Raw genomic sequence first — 12976 nt, forward strand, 5'->3', positions numbered from 1 at the left:
TCCTACAGTCCTGAGGAAGAGGCATGGAGCAGTATGTGGAACACGGATACAGAGGAAAATTAAAGTGCTTGAAAGGAAAACGGACCCTGCAGAGAATGTAGAACAGAGAGCGAGGGAGGGAGCCATGACAGAAGAATTAACATACGGATTAGGGCTCTCCTTTAAACTGGAGACAAAAATGAACCCATTCCATATCTAAAGCGTGTCTTCTGTACCTTCCTAGAGATGAGAGATGACTCAGTATCACATCTATTGGTATTGGGATGGGCCATATAATGCTCTGAGCTCTACCAATAACTGTTTCTGAAGAAGAGAGCTAAGTCTCTGGAAAGCTTATGCCTGCTGAAATGAAATTTGTTAGTCTTTAAAGTGCCACAGAACTCTGGTTGTTTCTGGCACTACACTCCTTTGAGCAAAGCGAGCAGATTTTGAGAAGAGCCAAAGAACACGGCAGTGAGCCTACGAAGACACAAAGGGCAGAGCTTACAAGCTTTAGCAACTACAACTTGAAAGAGTAACAGAGGGGTAGCCATGTTAGTCTGTTTACAGCAAAAACTATGAGAGTTCTGTAGCAATTTAAAGACTAACAAATTTCATTTCAGAAAGCATAAGCTTTCATGGGCTTCAGCCCAATTCTTCAGAAAGAGAAAGGCGCTGAATGAAGTTACAGCCTCTTAGGAGACCTTGGATAAGATAGATGGGGCATCCGGGTTAGGCTCATGTTGATTCATCAGGGCCTGCAATATAGCATACAGGAGAAGAGTGAAGAGGTTAAAACCCTCACGATCTTAAATCTAGGGGAAGGTCGCCCTGAACCCCAGGAGGAGTCACATGGAGCCATGAGCCAAATACAGAACCTCAACACACTAAACATAAAGAAGAAAATCAAGAAAGAGAACTTCTAGGACAATGATACCCAGGGAGTCTAGAGGAACATCTTGACTGAGTCACTGAGAGGGATCCTACTTGTACAATACCCCTTCAGACACATATCTTGCAAAGATTTTCATGGCTTCTCGATGAGCAATCAGCCAATGCTGAGACAGTTATGCGCTACAGAGAAATATGCTTGGCACAACAGGAAGAAGCACAGTAGGAAAGGACAGACTGCACGTAAACAGGTACAGGTAAAATTGGATTTACATTTATTTTTGAGGCCGTTTCACCTGTTTTATTTATAAAAGAAGAAAGAAACTGTACAATAGAAACTGTACCTCCCGCTCCTGAGGCTTCAACCACCCAGCAGCATCCTCTGTTTGGGAACTTGAAATATGGTAACCCTACCCAGGAGGGTGGGGTCTGTAGTCAATAAGCTGGCATGGACTGGGGGTAAGTCACTGCCCTGTCTGCTCCCCAGGCCCCGCAGCCTGACGTTATCTCAAAGGCGGACAGACAGACACTCATGTGGGCACCAGTAATAAGTGCCAGCCACCCACTGGGAAGATCATGGTCCCTGAATGGGAACCGTGCACGATGAGATGGAGCCAGGCAGCATGCCCCCGGGTGTAGGCAGAACAAGAAATGCAGGGTGCCCAACCTGGAGGCGACATGCACAAACAATGCAGCTGTAAATCTCTCCCTACGGCCGGACGACAGGCACAGGCAGCAATTCCAGCAGCAAGTGCCGTTCTCTTAGAACAGCGGTTCTCAGTCTCCAGGCCAATTGCAGTACAATTAACCACAGCTGCAGTCCAGCAGTGTGCTAAAAACCAGGTAAAGATTGCCGCGCCAACTGCCTCACTCCGGGGTCCCAGCAGGAGCAGGGCCAGCTCAGGGGGAGACAGCACCCCAGAGACATGCTGCGGTGCTCTCTGCCCTGCTTGTGGGGGGTGAGCATGTACCGCTCTGCAGCACACCCTGGGCTGCCTGCAGCAGACAGCCCCCACCTCCCTGTCCTCTGCTGGCCATGTCCGGATCCAGAGCTCACAGCCAGACCAGGAGGCTGCCCTGTAAATCATCCCCTTAAAATCTGTGCCATTCTTTATAAGCAACAGCTGATACAGGGTGGCTATTTGTCCCAGGGGCATCTTCCCAGCTTGGGACCTCCAGGGCTTGGTGGGTGGGATCACAAGCAGAAGGAACAAATTTCTTCAGCAGCATTCCTGGCACAGGTCCCAATCCAGGACAGCTGCAATGTGGTCTTCAATCCACACCTTTGCATCACACTGCACCCTCACTCCAGACAAGAGCATGATCCACTAGACCCCAGGGAGAGGCTGTCGAAGGGACAAGGGCAGTGGGCAGCAGAGTCCCATTGAATGTGGATGGACAATGGGCACCTCACTAGCCTCTGAACATTTCCCTGCACCATCCCTACCCCAATGACAGTCTGAGCAGCTACTTTAGCTGGGATAAAGAGACAAAGGCCATCAGTCCACAGGCTTCAAGGTACATGACTGCTCAGTGAAGGGGGATCAGGAAGCTGCACTTCCCCATGGCAGGATATTGCTCCCGAAGGGATTTATAACTAATGTGGGGCAATCAGTGCTACCCTCTGTCAGAGAGGCCATCGAGTGGGAGGGACTGTTACTCGGTGTGGAAATCCTACATCTGAAACAAGGATGCACAAGAGCCTGTCCACGTGCACATCACGGTCTTGGGGATTCAGCACAGGGCTCATCTGCTGGGAGTAGCAGGAGGTGCTCAGTTTCTATGACAATGAGCAGCAGCACAGAAATGCTGAGAGATAAATGAGCACGTCTAACCCTTGGCTCTTCTTTTCTCTCTGGTCTTTTAGCAGTGCAGGACAACTCTAGCAAGTCTGCAAGACTCAGTTTGGCCTAACAATCTGAGCCTCAGTTATCAGTGAATCATTTCTTCACTCCCAGGAGAGTCTCTTAGGTTGAAATTCTCAAGGGTCTGGTTTCTGCACTTCCCACTTCTCACGGACTCCAGGGAATTGTCCCCAAGTCCTGGCCAACGTCAGAGTCTGCAGGGACTATACTGGAAAATCATAAAGGTCCTTGACCAGTATTGGAAGTGTCAGACATGAGATTCGTACACTGATTCTCAGGTCACAGTAAGAAGATTTCCTCTCTGTTGCGCTGGATTTCGGTGAGTTTCCTGTTTCTGCAATAAAGTTAGTGCTAAGGGCTTGGGAAAGGTTCAAGTCAAGAACAATCTGGGCACGAATTCTCCAGGATAGAGATTAGGGTTTTATTGTAAATAGTTCAGACAAATATTTGTTTTTAAAACCATTTCCTTGTCTGTTACTGTGTCCTTCTGTCTGTCTCTGTAGCTCCCTTTTTTTGATCTGTTTGTTTTTTTTCTCTTGTTCGCTCAAGTTCACCAGTTCAGAAACTTTACTTCCAGGTTAAGAAGTGTAGCCAGAACCTCTTCAATGGGTACATTTGATACCTGAGATTTCAGAAAAGGAATGGGTCACACAGGGTTTTACAGACTGCCCAGATTCTGCTCTCACATTCTGCCTTCAGTGGCTCAATCCACATTGACACTGGCATCACTGAGAGCAAAATCAGGGCCCCTATGTTTTGAAATCCCCATCTGTCATGCTTGGTCTCAGGACGCCACTTAAACTGAGGATCTTCCTTCAGACTCTTTCAGCACCCGAGCAGAATAGCTCTCGCTGCAGCAGGACCAAAAGCCAGGATCTTCACAGCAGGGAGCCTAAAGTTCAACAGTAAGGGTGAAATCTTGGTCCCATTCCTATCTACGGCAAAACTCCCATCAGGGCCAGGATTTCACCGCAAATGCACATTTAGGGACTTAAACAAAAGGCCTGATTTTCACTGGCCTTGATCCTCGAGTGACTTCACATGGAGTCATTCTGTGGCATCTGAGGATGGGTGAGCTCAACTGGACCAGAGAAGGACTGACAGGAGAGTAGCTGAAATCTTAAACTCACAGTTTAGAGGTTCAAAACAATTAGGGTGACAAATTATTTCAGCCAGAGGGCTGCTCTCTCTGTTCCCCTGCGTCTCTGGTTCTGTAGAGGACGAGAAGCACCAAAATGCAATAAAAATAAAAGCATGAAGGAGAAGCAGAAGAAACCAGGCAGGACTGGAAATCTGACAGGGGGAATCACAGGCACACACAGTGTGTGTGGGGGTGGGATGTGCAGTATTCAGATCACAGTGGCTCGGAGTCCTGAAACAGGGTGAAATAGGGAATGGACATTCTGCCTAATTCACACACCAAAGAGCTGTAACTAGCCCTCCTGCAATTTCCGAGACCTGACGGGCATCTGTAATGTGGACACACTGCAGTAGATTGTGTCAGACACATTCCTCACTCTAGCCCATCCGTCCTCCTGTGACCAGTCCCACAACAGCCTCATGGAAACTTCAGCAATTGCCAGCATGGAAAAGCAACATCAGGAAGTTGTGTCTGGGTTTCTAACTGGCAGGAATATGCTAAAGCTTTGTGTTGTTTTGAGGAAGAGTTACTCGCGCTGGCTCCTTTTAGTCTCCACGTCCTCTCTCCCCTCCCCTCGGGTCTGCCCCTCTTCTCCTCCCTGCACACGCTGAGCTGCTGCTGGGGTTCCCTTCACCCCCAGACAGGCTCTGCAGGATGCTCCTCCTCCATCCCTTCTTTCCCCGGTGCAGCAAGACACAGAGTTTAACCCAGGCTGTGTAGATATTTGACGAGCTGTCACTGTGTGGTGTGTCCGGCAGCTTGTGTAGGTCCTGGGTGAATGGGATCACTGTGTGGCAGCGCTGGTGTTTGTGGGGGACTGGGAGTGGGGCCACAGACAGGCGGGCAGCACTGGGATGTTGGTGGTTGGAGGGGCCTCTACATGGACAAGCGGGTGGCACTGGGGGAGGTGGTGGTAGGGAATGAGGGGTACACGACAGGTGGACAGCACTGATGAAATTCTAATTTTTTTCTGATTGTTGGTCCCAGGCCAGTGCTGGGAGCTTTCCTGGCTCCAAGCGTGTCTGGGCAGGTCTCAGGGCCTCTTTCCCCTGGCGAGTCACAGAATTCCACCCTGGCTGTCACAACTTTTAGTCATTTACTCTTTTTTTGTTTTTTGTTTTTTTTTAATGTTTGTTTAATGTTAATTACGCAACTTCAGGCATTTCCCCAGTGGAAAGACCCATTGATCTTTGCTCTTCAGCTGGTTCCGTCTCCCATCAGAACTGATCCTGTCGATAATCCCCATCCCAGGCGGCTCTGATTCCAACACTACGCTGGGCGCCAGAGTCTTCTCCAGGCTTCCCAGTCACCTGTGGCTCCCACAGCCTCTGAGCCACCCCAAGCTCCCCAGAACTCTTCCTCTCCAGAGGTGAAGTGCCCCCGTCCCACCTGCTCCCTTTCCTAGGGGGACAAAAGTGGCAGTTTCTCTCCGGTGAGGAACGTCACACCCCGAGTTGCAGATGCCAAGGCACCTGTGCTGTGCTGCTGCTCTTGTTGCTCCCACACACACTGGGTGGGACTTCGGGGCCGCTGCACAGGAACAACGAGCATGCTGAGAAGTGTGCACAGTCATGTCAGTGCCTAGGTAAATACGACTGCTACGTGCAGGAGCCCTTCACCACTGGCTGACACAGTGAGCCACTGGGACACAGACGGTTCATCCGGGAGTCTCTGGGATCATTTGTTAGCCAGCTCTGTTAGCCATTAATGGGACAGTTGTACATGCAATTCTCAAGGTGCAGATTTTAAGGGGTCATGTCAGTATTTTTCTTATCTGAAATGTTCTTTCATGCAGTGGCTCACGGGAAGCCTCACACCTGTGAAGAACACACCTAGAGTGTCATTTTCAAAGTTTCAAAGTCAACTGAGACTCTTTTCCTGTGGGAATAAATTCAGCACTGTCAGGAGTAAAAGAAAAAAGCCTCCAGTTAGGCTCAGGCACCATCTTGCAAACAAAATGCCTCCAGCTGACTCCTGTATGTGCTGCAGGGACGTGTTCACAGAGCTCCAGGCCAGAAGGCACCATTGTGACCATCTAGTCTGACCTTCTGCCAAGCACAGGCCAGAGACCTGCCCCAAGGAATTCCTAGAGCAGAGCTTATAGAGAAACATCCAACCTTGGTTTATTTATAGTCAGAATTCATCTAACTTCAACTTCCAGGCATGGGATGGTGTTAGACCTTTCTAAGCTAGCCTAAAAAGCCCATTATTCAATATTTGTTCCCTGTGTGGGTACTTGTAGACTGTGATCAAGTCACCCCTTAGCCATTTCACATACATTAAATAGATTGAGCACTTTGAGTCTATCACTGTAAGGCAGGATTTCTAATCCTTAAACATTCTTGTGAATCCTTCTCTGAATCCTCTGCAGTGTATGAACATCCAGCTTTAATTGCGGGCGTCAGAACTGGACACATTTCAGCAGCAGTTGCACCAGTGCCAAAGAAAGAGGTAAATAACTTCTCTCCCTCTATTTGAGATTCTCCTGTTTATCATGCTAAGATGATGTTAACACTTTTGGTCACAGGGTCACACAGGGAGCTCTTGTTTAGCTAATTACCCCTTCATGCGTCCCGAATCATGTTCAATGTCACTGCTTACCACAACAGAGTCCCCTATTGTGTAAGTATCACCTACCTTTTTTTGTTCTCTTCATAGCTATATTAGAACACGTATCATTTGTTTCGACCCAGTTTGCCCACTGGTCCAGATAGCTGTGAATCAGTGACTCCTCCTATTCATTCTTTACGATCCCCCAATTTTTTTTTAACAAGTGCAAACATTATCAATATTCAGTCGTAAGAAGGGTAAGGGGCTGAGTTGCAGACGGGTGCCTCTGCTTCCGCTTGTCAATTAACCCAGAATAACGAAACCACTGTACTTCTTTTGTCTCAGAGAAAGGAAGATGTCTTTAAGAATGTGTCTCACCAAAAGAAACAATGGAAGTAACAGAGCACAAAGTCCCAGTTTGCATGATAATGTGTATTTTTATGGGGAAAACTTGGCTCATTTCCAAAAGAGGAATTTCATTGTAGATCAAATCTATGATACGTCTAGTCAAATGTCCTCAATGTCCTCAAATGTCAGACAATTAAATTGAAACCTTTTAAAGTGTTGAAGGAGTTCAAGTTTTTCCCTCTAGTAGGCGTCTACATTGCACTTATTGACATTGAACATCATCTCCTATCGTGCTCCTCATTCACCGGGCTTAGTTAGCTCCCTCTGAGAACACTCCTGGACTGGATGATGGCCTAACTAATTTGGTGTCATGTGGAAATCATAGAATCATAAAATATTGGGTTTAGAAGGGATCTCAGGATGTCTTCTTGTCCAAGCCCCTGCTCAAAGCAGGAGTAACCCCAATTAAATCATCCCATCCAAGGCTTTGTCAAACAGCACATTAAAAACTTCAAGGGATGGAAATTGCACCAGTTCCCTAGGTAACCCATTCCAGTGTTTCACCACGCTCCTAGTGAAAATTTTTTCCTAATATCCAACCTAGACCCACCCCACTGAAACTGAATATCACTCCTCTAAGTTCTTTTATCTGCTGCCACTGAAAACAGCCTAACTCCATCCTCCCTGGAACGCCCTTACTGGTAGTAGTAGGCTGCTATCAAATCCCCCCTCATTCTTCTCTTCGCAGACTAAACAAGCCTGGTTCCCTCAGCCTCTCCTCATAAGTCATGTGCTCCAGCCGCCTAATCATTTTGTCACCCTCCTCTGGACTCTCTTCAATTTCTCCTCATCCTTCCTTTAGTGGGGGGCTCAAAAGTGGACAGAAAACTAAATGTAGCCTCCGCAGTGCTGATTAGAGGGGAATAAAGTTGCGACCTCACTGCTCACCCGCCTTTCCAGATTGTTGAAACTAGAAAATATTTACCGTGTTACTTGTAATCTCGTTTGTAAACCCCTTGCTGGGCGTCTCTCCCCTCACAGGAATATAACCATTTCAGATGGACATTGGTGACTCAACCACCTCATGGAGGCTTTCAACCTTACATCCTCCGGCCCACCAACGTTCATCCTAAATGGCATCCCTGGGCTGGAAGCTGCGCACATCTGGATTTCCATCCCTTTCTCTATATTCTACATCATCAGCCTGTTGGGAAATTTCATGGTTCTGTTTGTTGTCGCCAAAGAGAAGACCCTGCACAAGCCCATGTACCTGCTGCTCTGCATGTTGGCGCTCACAGACATCGGCATGTCTACCTGCGTCATGCCAAAGGCACTGTGCATATTTTGGTTCGGTTTTAAAGACATCACCATGGATGGTTGCATCACCCAGTTTTTCTTCATTTACATGCTTTTCCTTACGCACTCAGCCATCCTCGTGACAATGGCCTTTGATCGCTACGTTGCCATATGTGACCCTCTGAGATATGCCATCATCCTCACCAACGCACGAATCGCTAAGCTAGGGCTCGTGTGTTTGATACGAGCTGTTCTCTTGGTTCTGCCCTTTCCCCTGCTACTGCGGAGGCTGCCATTTTGCACCAACCGCATTATTCCCCACACATACTGCGAGCACATCGCTGTGGTGAAGATGTCATGTGGGGACACCAGAGTCAACCAGACATATGGCCTGGTGATAGCATTTGTGATCAGTGGGTTAGACCTGACACTCATTGGCCTGTCTTACGGGATGATCATCAAGGCCGTCCTCAGGATCAACTCCAAGAAAGCCAACCAGAAAGCCCTCAACACCTGCACAGCCCACATCTCTGTGATACTGGTGAATGGTATCATAACCCTTTTCTCCATCCTGACACACAGGTTTGGTCAGGGCATCGCTGCCCACGTTCACATCCTCTTGGCCAACCTCTATCTCCTTGTGCCCCCCGTGCTGAACCCCATCATTTATGGAGTCAAAAGCAAAGAGCTTCGTGACAAAATGGGAAAATACACCTACAGAATGTGATCGCCTGGAGCCACTGACTTTAAACCTGTGTGACAAGAGGGGGAAAGGATGTTTCCTCATTAATCAAGGGTGCTTTGTCCTAATTTCGTTGAAATCAGCCTTGAGGAAGTTCACAGTTTCAGAAGTTCCTCACACCTGATGTCTTATACCTCCATCACCAAGCACTGTCCTCTCCATTGCTAAGTTCCATCTCTCTAACCATCACCTGATCTCTTTCAGAATTACCTGTCGTCCCCCAGCTCCACATACCCTGTCACTTGGCCTTTCTGTGACTTCCTGACCACCAGTGCTGATAATTTCTCATATGCTCTCAGACCTATTTTCCAACACTATGTATGTTGATTCTCACCATTCCTCACTCTCCTCCATCTTTGACTCTTTTGCCCCTCTCTGCCTTCACAAGATCCCCAGCTCTGCCATCCAGCAGCCCCAACAATGTCTTTCAGTCCTGAGTCTTCCCAAATCCATCTCTCTGAAATCTTAACTAGCAGACACTTGGCGTTTGCCCCTCTGCTTCGTCCCCCACAAAGCCATGAAACCCGCCCTCCATTATCAGTTCGTTTTGGGACAGACATTGCACACAGACTGGAGACAAAATAAACAAAAAGTTCATTCCATAGAAAAATCCCAGATGCAAAGATGAAGGATGGAAGAACGCCAGGCACTGCTACAGACTAGGGACTGTCATAGAGTCAGGCCAGAGGGCCTCAAAAGGGGACAGCAGGGCCAGAGTGTGAGCCCTAGAAGGCCAAAACCCCCTTTTCCTGCACGCAGGGGAGAGATGATTGAAGGGCAATTAGAGACACCTGGACCCAATGAAGGCCTAGTCCAGGTGGACTTAAACCCTGCCTTCCCTAAAGGGAGAGAGAGAAGCAAAGGAGAAGGAAGCTGCCAGAAGGCTGGTAGCAGCTGGGGGAGAAACTTCCCTCCCTCCCCCACAGGCCAGGAGACAGGGCTTCTCTGCAGCCAGAGGGGCAGGGAAGAAGACAATCTTTGGCCCCAGCCAGCAATGGGAAGCTGGAGTAAGGTAGCTCCAAGGGCAGACAGGGTAACTGGGGACTCCCTGGCCCACTGCAAGGGGTTGAAGCGTGAGACCCACAAGGGAGGAGCTGGCTGTTTGCCACACTAGGTAAATACAGCTGCCTTGTACAGAGCACCTGGCCGCTGGCTGACACAGTGAGCCTCTGGCACACAGAGCCTAAACCCAGGACTCTGGGATCATTTGTTAGCCAGCTCTGCTAGCCATTAATGGGACAGTTGTACACACATTCCTCAATTTATGCGGTCGTATCGGTATTTTTCTCATCTGAAGTGTTCATACATTTAATGTCTCATGAGATGCCTCAGCGGTGTGAAAAACACACCTAGAGTATCGTTTTCAAGGCTCCAAAGTCACATGAGAAATTCTTAGTGATGGAGAATCTGCCATGACCTTGGTAAAGCACTCCAATGGTTAATTACTCTCTCTCTTTAAAAAGTGCAGACATCATTTACAGTCAGAATTTGTCTAACTTCAACCTCCAGACATTGGATGGTGTTAGACCTTCTAGGCTAGCCTGAAAAGCCCATTATTCAATATTAGTTCCCTATGTGGATACTTCTAGACTATTATCAAGTCACCCCTTAACCATCTCTTTGTAGCAACATGCATCTTTAATTGTGCACACCAGAACCGGAGAAATTTTCCAACTGCAGTTCCACCAGTGCTAAAGAAAGAGTTAAAATAAATTCTCTTCCTCTCTTGAAATTCCCCTGTTTATCATTCCAGGATCACATTGACTCTTTTGGTCACAGGATTACACTGGGAGCTCATGTTTAGCTAATTACCTCTTCACATCCCCCAAATCTTCTTCAGAGTCACTGCTTCCCATGATACAGTCACCTAGTGTGTAAGCATTACCTGCCTTCTTTGTTCTTAGAGGTATATGTCTATGTAGTTCCATTAGAACACATTTTCTTTGCCTCGACCCGGTTTACCAACCTATCCATATCACTCTGAATCAGTGATCTGTACGCTTCAATATTTACAATCTCCCAAGACTTGTGGCATCTGAAAACTTTATAAGTATTGAAGCGTGAGAATACAGAGACAGTTCAGGATATCGTACAGGAAGATCTGGATGACCGTGCAAACTGGAGTCCTGCAAGGTAGGGATAGGATACAGAGTGACCTAAACAAACTGGAGGATTGGGCCAAAAGAAATTTAATGAGGTTCAACAAAGAAAAGTGCAGAGTCCTCCACTTAGGAAGAAAGAATCCCATGCACAGCTATAGACTGGGGACCGACGAGCTGGGCAGCAGCTCTGCAGAAAAGGACCTGGGGGTAACAGTGGATAAAAAGCTGGATATGAGTCAGCAGTGTGCCCTGGCTGGCAAGAAGGCCAATGGCATATTGGGCTGCATTAGGAGGGGCATTGCCAGCAGGTCACGGGAAGTGATTATTCCCCTCTATTCGGCATTGGTGAGGCCGCATTTAGAATATTGTGTCCAGTTTTGGGCCCCCCAATACAAAAAGGATGTGGACAAGTTGGAGAGGGTCCAGCGGAGGGCAACAAAAATGATTAGGGGGCTGGAGCACAGGACTTATGAGGAGAGGCTGAGGGAACTGGGCTTGTTTAGTCTGCAAAAGAGAAGAATGAGGGGGGATTTGATAGCGGCCTTTAACTACCTGAAAGGGGGTTCTAGGGAGGATGGGGCTAGGCTGTTCTCGGTGGTGGCAGATGACAGAACAAGGAGCAACGGTCTCAAGTTGCAGTGGGGTAGGTCTAGGTTGGACATTAGGAAAAAGTTTTTTACTAGGAGGGTGGTGAAGCACTGGAATGGGTTACCTAGGGAGGTGGTGGAATCTCCATCTTTAGAGGTTTTTAAGCTGCGGCTTGACAAAGCCCTGGTTGGGATGATATAGCAGAGGTTAGTCCTGCTTTGAGCAGGGGGTTGGACTAGATGACCTCCTGAGGTCCCTTCCAACTCTATGATTCAAAAAAAAAAAAAAAAAAAAAAAAAATAGGATGAAATTTAATGGTGGAAAGTGCTAGGTCATTTACAGACTAATACCAAGAATTTCTGCTATAAGCTGTGGATGTATCAGTTGCAAGTGACAGAGGAGGAGAACGATCTGGGCGTATTGGTTGATCACGTGTTTAAGGAAGATGAATTCAAATTGGAACAGGTGCAGAGAATGGCTACTAGGATGATCCACGGAATGGAAAACCTGCCTTATGAGAGGAGATTTAAAGAGCTCATCTCCTTTAGCCTAACCAACAGAAGGTGGAGGGAGCTATGATTGCTCTCTATGAATCCATCAGAAAGATGAATAACAGGGAGGGAGCGGAATTATTGAAGTTCAGCACCAATGTGGACACTGTCACGCTGGCTAGACTGGGGGGTCTTTGAGGTGTATTCAGGAGCTCCGATTACTCCCTTCTACACCAGTCTCACTTTGGGGGTGTCACGCTGACTGGATAGGGGGGCATTTAGTATATTGTTTGACATCAGTATGTCAAAATCATAATAATTCGTGTGAGATATGCCATGTCAGGTACTGTTAGAAAGGCTGTAAAGTGCTAAGTAAGATGCTGATGTTTATGTCCATGTGGTATATGTGTAATGGAAGTTATGGATATATTTCATTTATCTGTATTTCAAATTGTGCTGACTGGGTCACACCCCAGACAGTATGGCTGCAGAACAATAGCCTGCTTAATGGCTCATTTAGAGATTCACAGGTGCATGGAACCCAGGGGCAGATGCCAGGGATAGGCCTGATGATTCACCAGGACTTGCTCATGTGACTCTGGACTCCATTTTAGTTCCTGTGAAATTCCACAGGCAGCATGGCAAGTGCCAGAGGATATAAAAGGCAGATGCCTGGGATCCATTTTGTCTTCAATCCTGTTCAGCCTTCAGCCACCTATCTACCTCCGGATCAACTCATCTGCAACTGAAGCTGTGAAACAAAGGACTGAGACTCATCCAGGTACTGGATGTACACCAGAGGGATTATACAAGTTTGCAAACTCCACATTTCTTCTAGAAACCTGATATAGATGGACTTTCAAATCATTTGTATGTATCTGATTGCTTTAATCCTTTCGCATTTCTCTTCTAGTTTGTTTCTTTCTTTTTACAATAAACTTTAGTTTTATTTACTAAGGGATTGGCTGGCAGTGTGGTATTTT

At 47.4% G+C, this 12976-nt stretch overlaps 1 protein-coding gene across 1 annotated transcript; it reads left to right on the top strand.

Annotated features, from left to right (window-relative positions):
* The first annotated feature begins 7858 nt into the window (after positions 1–7858).
* Positions 7859–8797, top strand: LOC137143331 (olfactory receptor 52B2-like). Its single transcript, XM_067533065.1, has 2 exons — positions 7859–8243; positions 8319–8797. The coding sequence occupies exons 1-2, from the start codon at positions 7859–7861 to the stop codon at positions 8795–8797; spliced, it is 864 nt and encodes a 287-aa protein (XP_067389166.1).
* The last annotated feature ends 4179 nt before the right edge of the window (positions 8798–12976 follow it).

Source organism: Emydura macquarii, unplaced genomic scaffold, assembly GCF_026122565.2.
Source record: "Emydura macquarii macquarii isolate MOO-44397 ecotype Brisbane River unplaced genomic scaffold, CSIRO-AGI_Emac_v2 contig_3321, whole genome shotgun sequence".
NCBI classification, from domain to species: domain Eukaryota; kingdom Metazoa; phylum Chordata; order Testudines; family Chelidae; genus Emydura; species Emydura macquarii.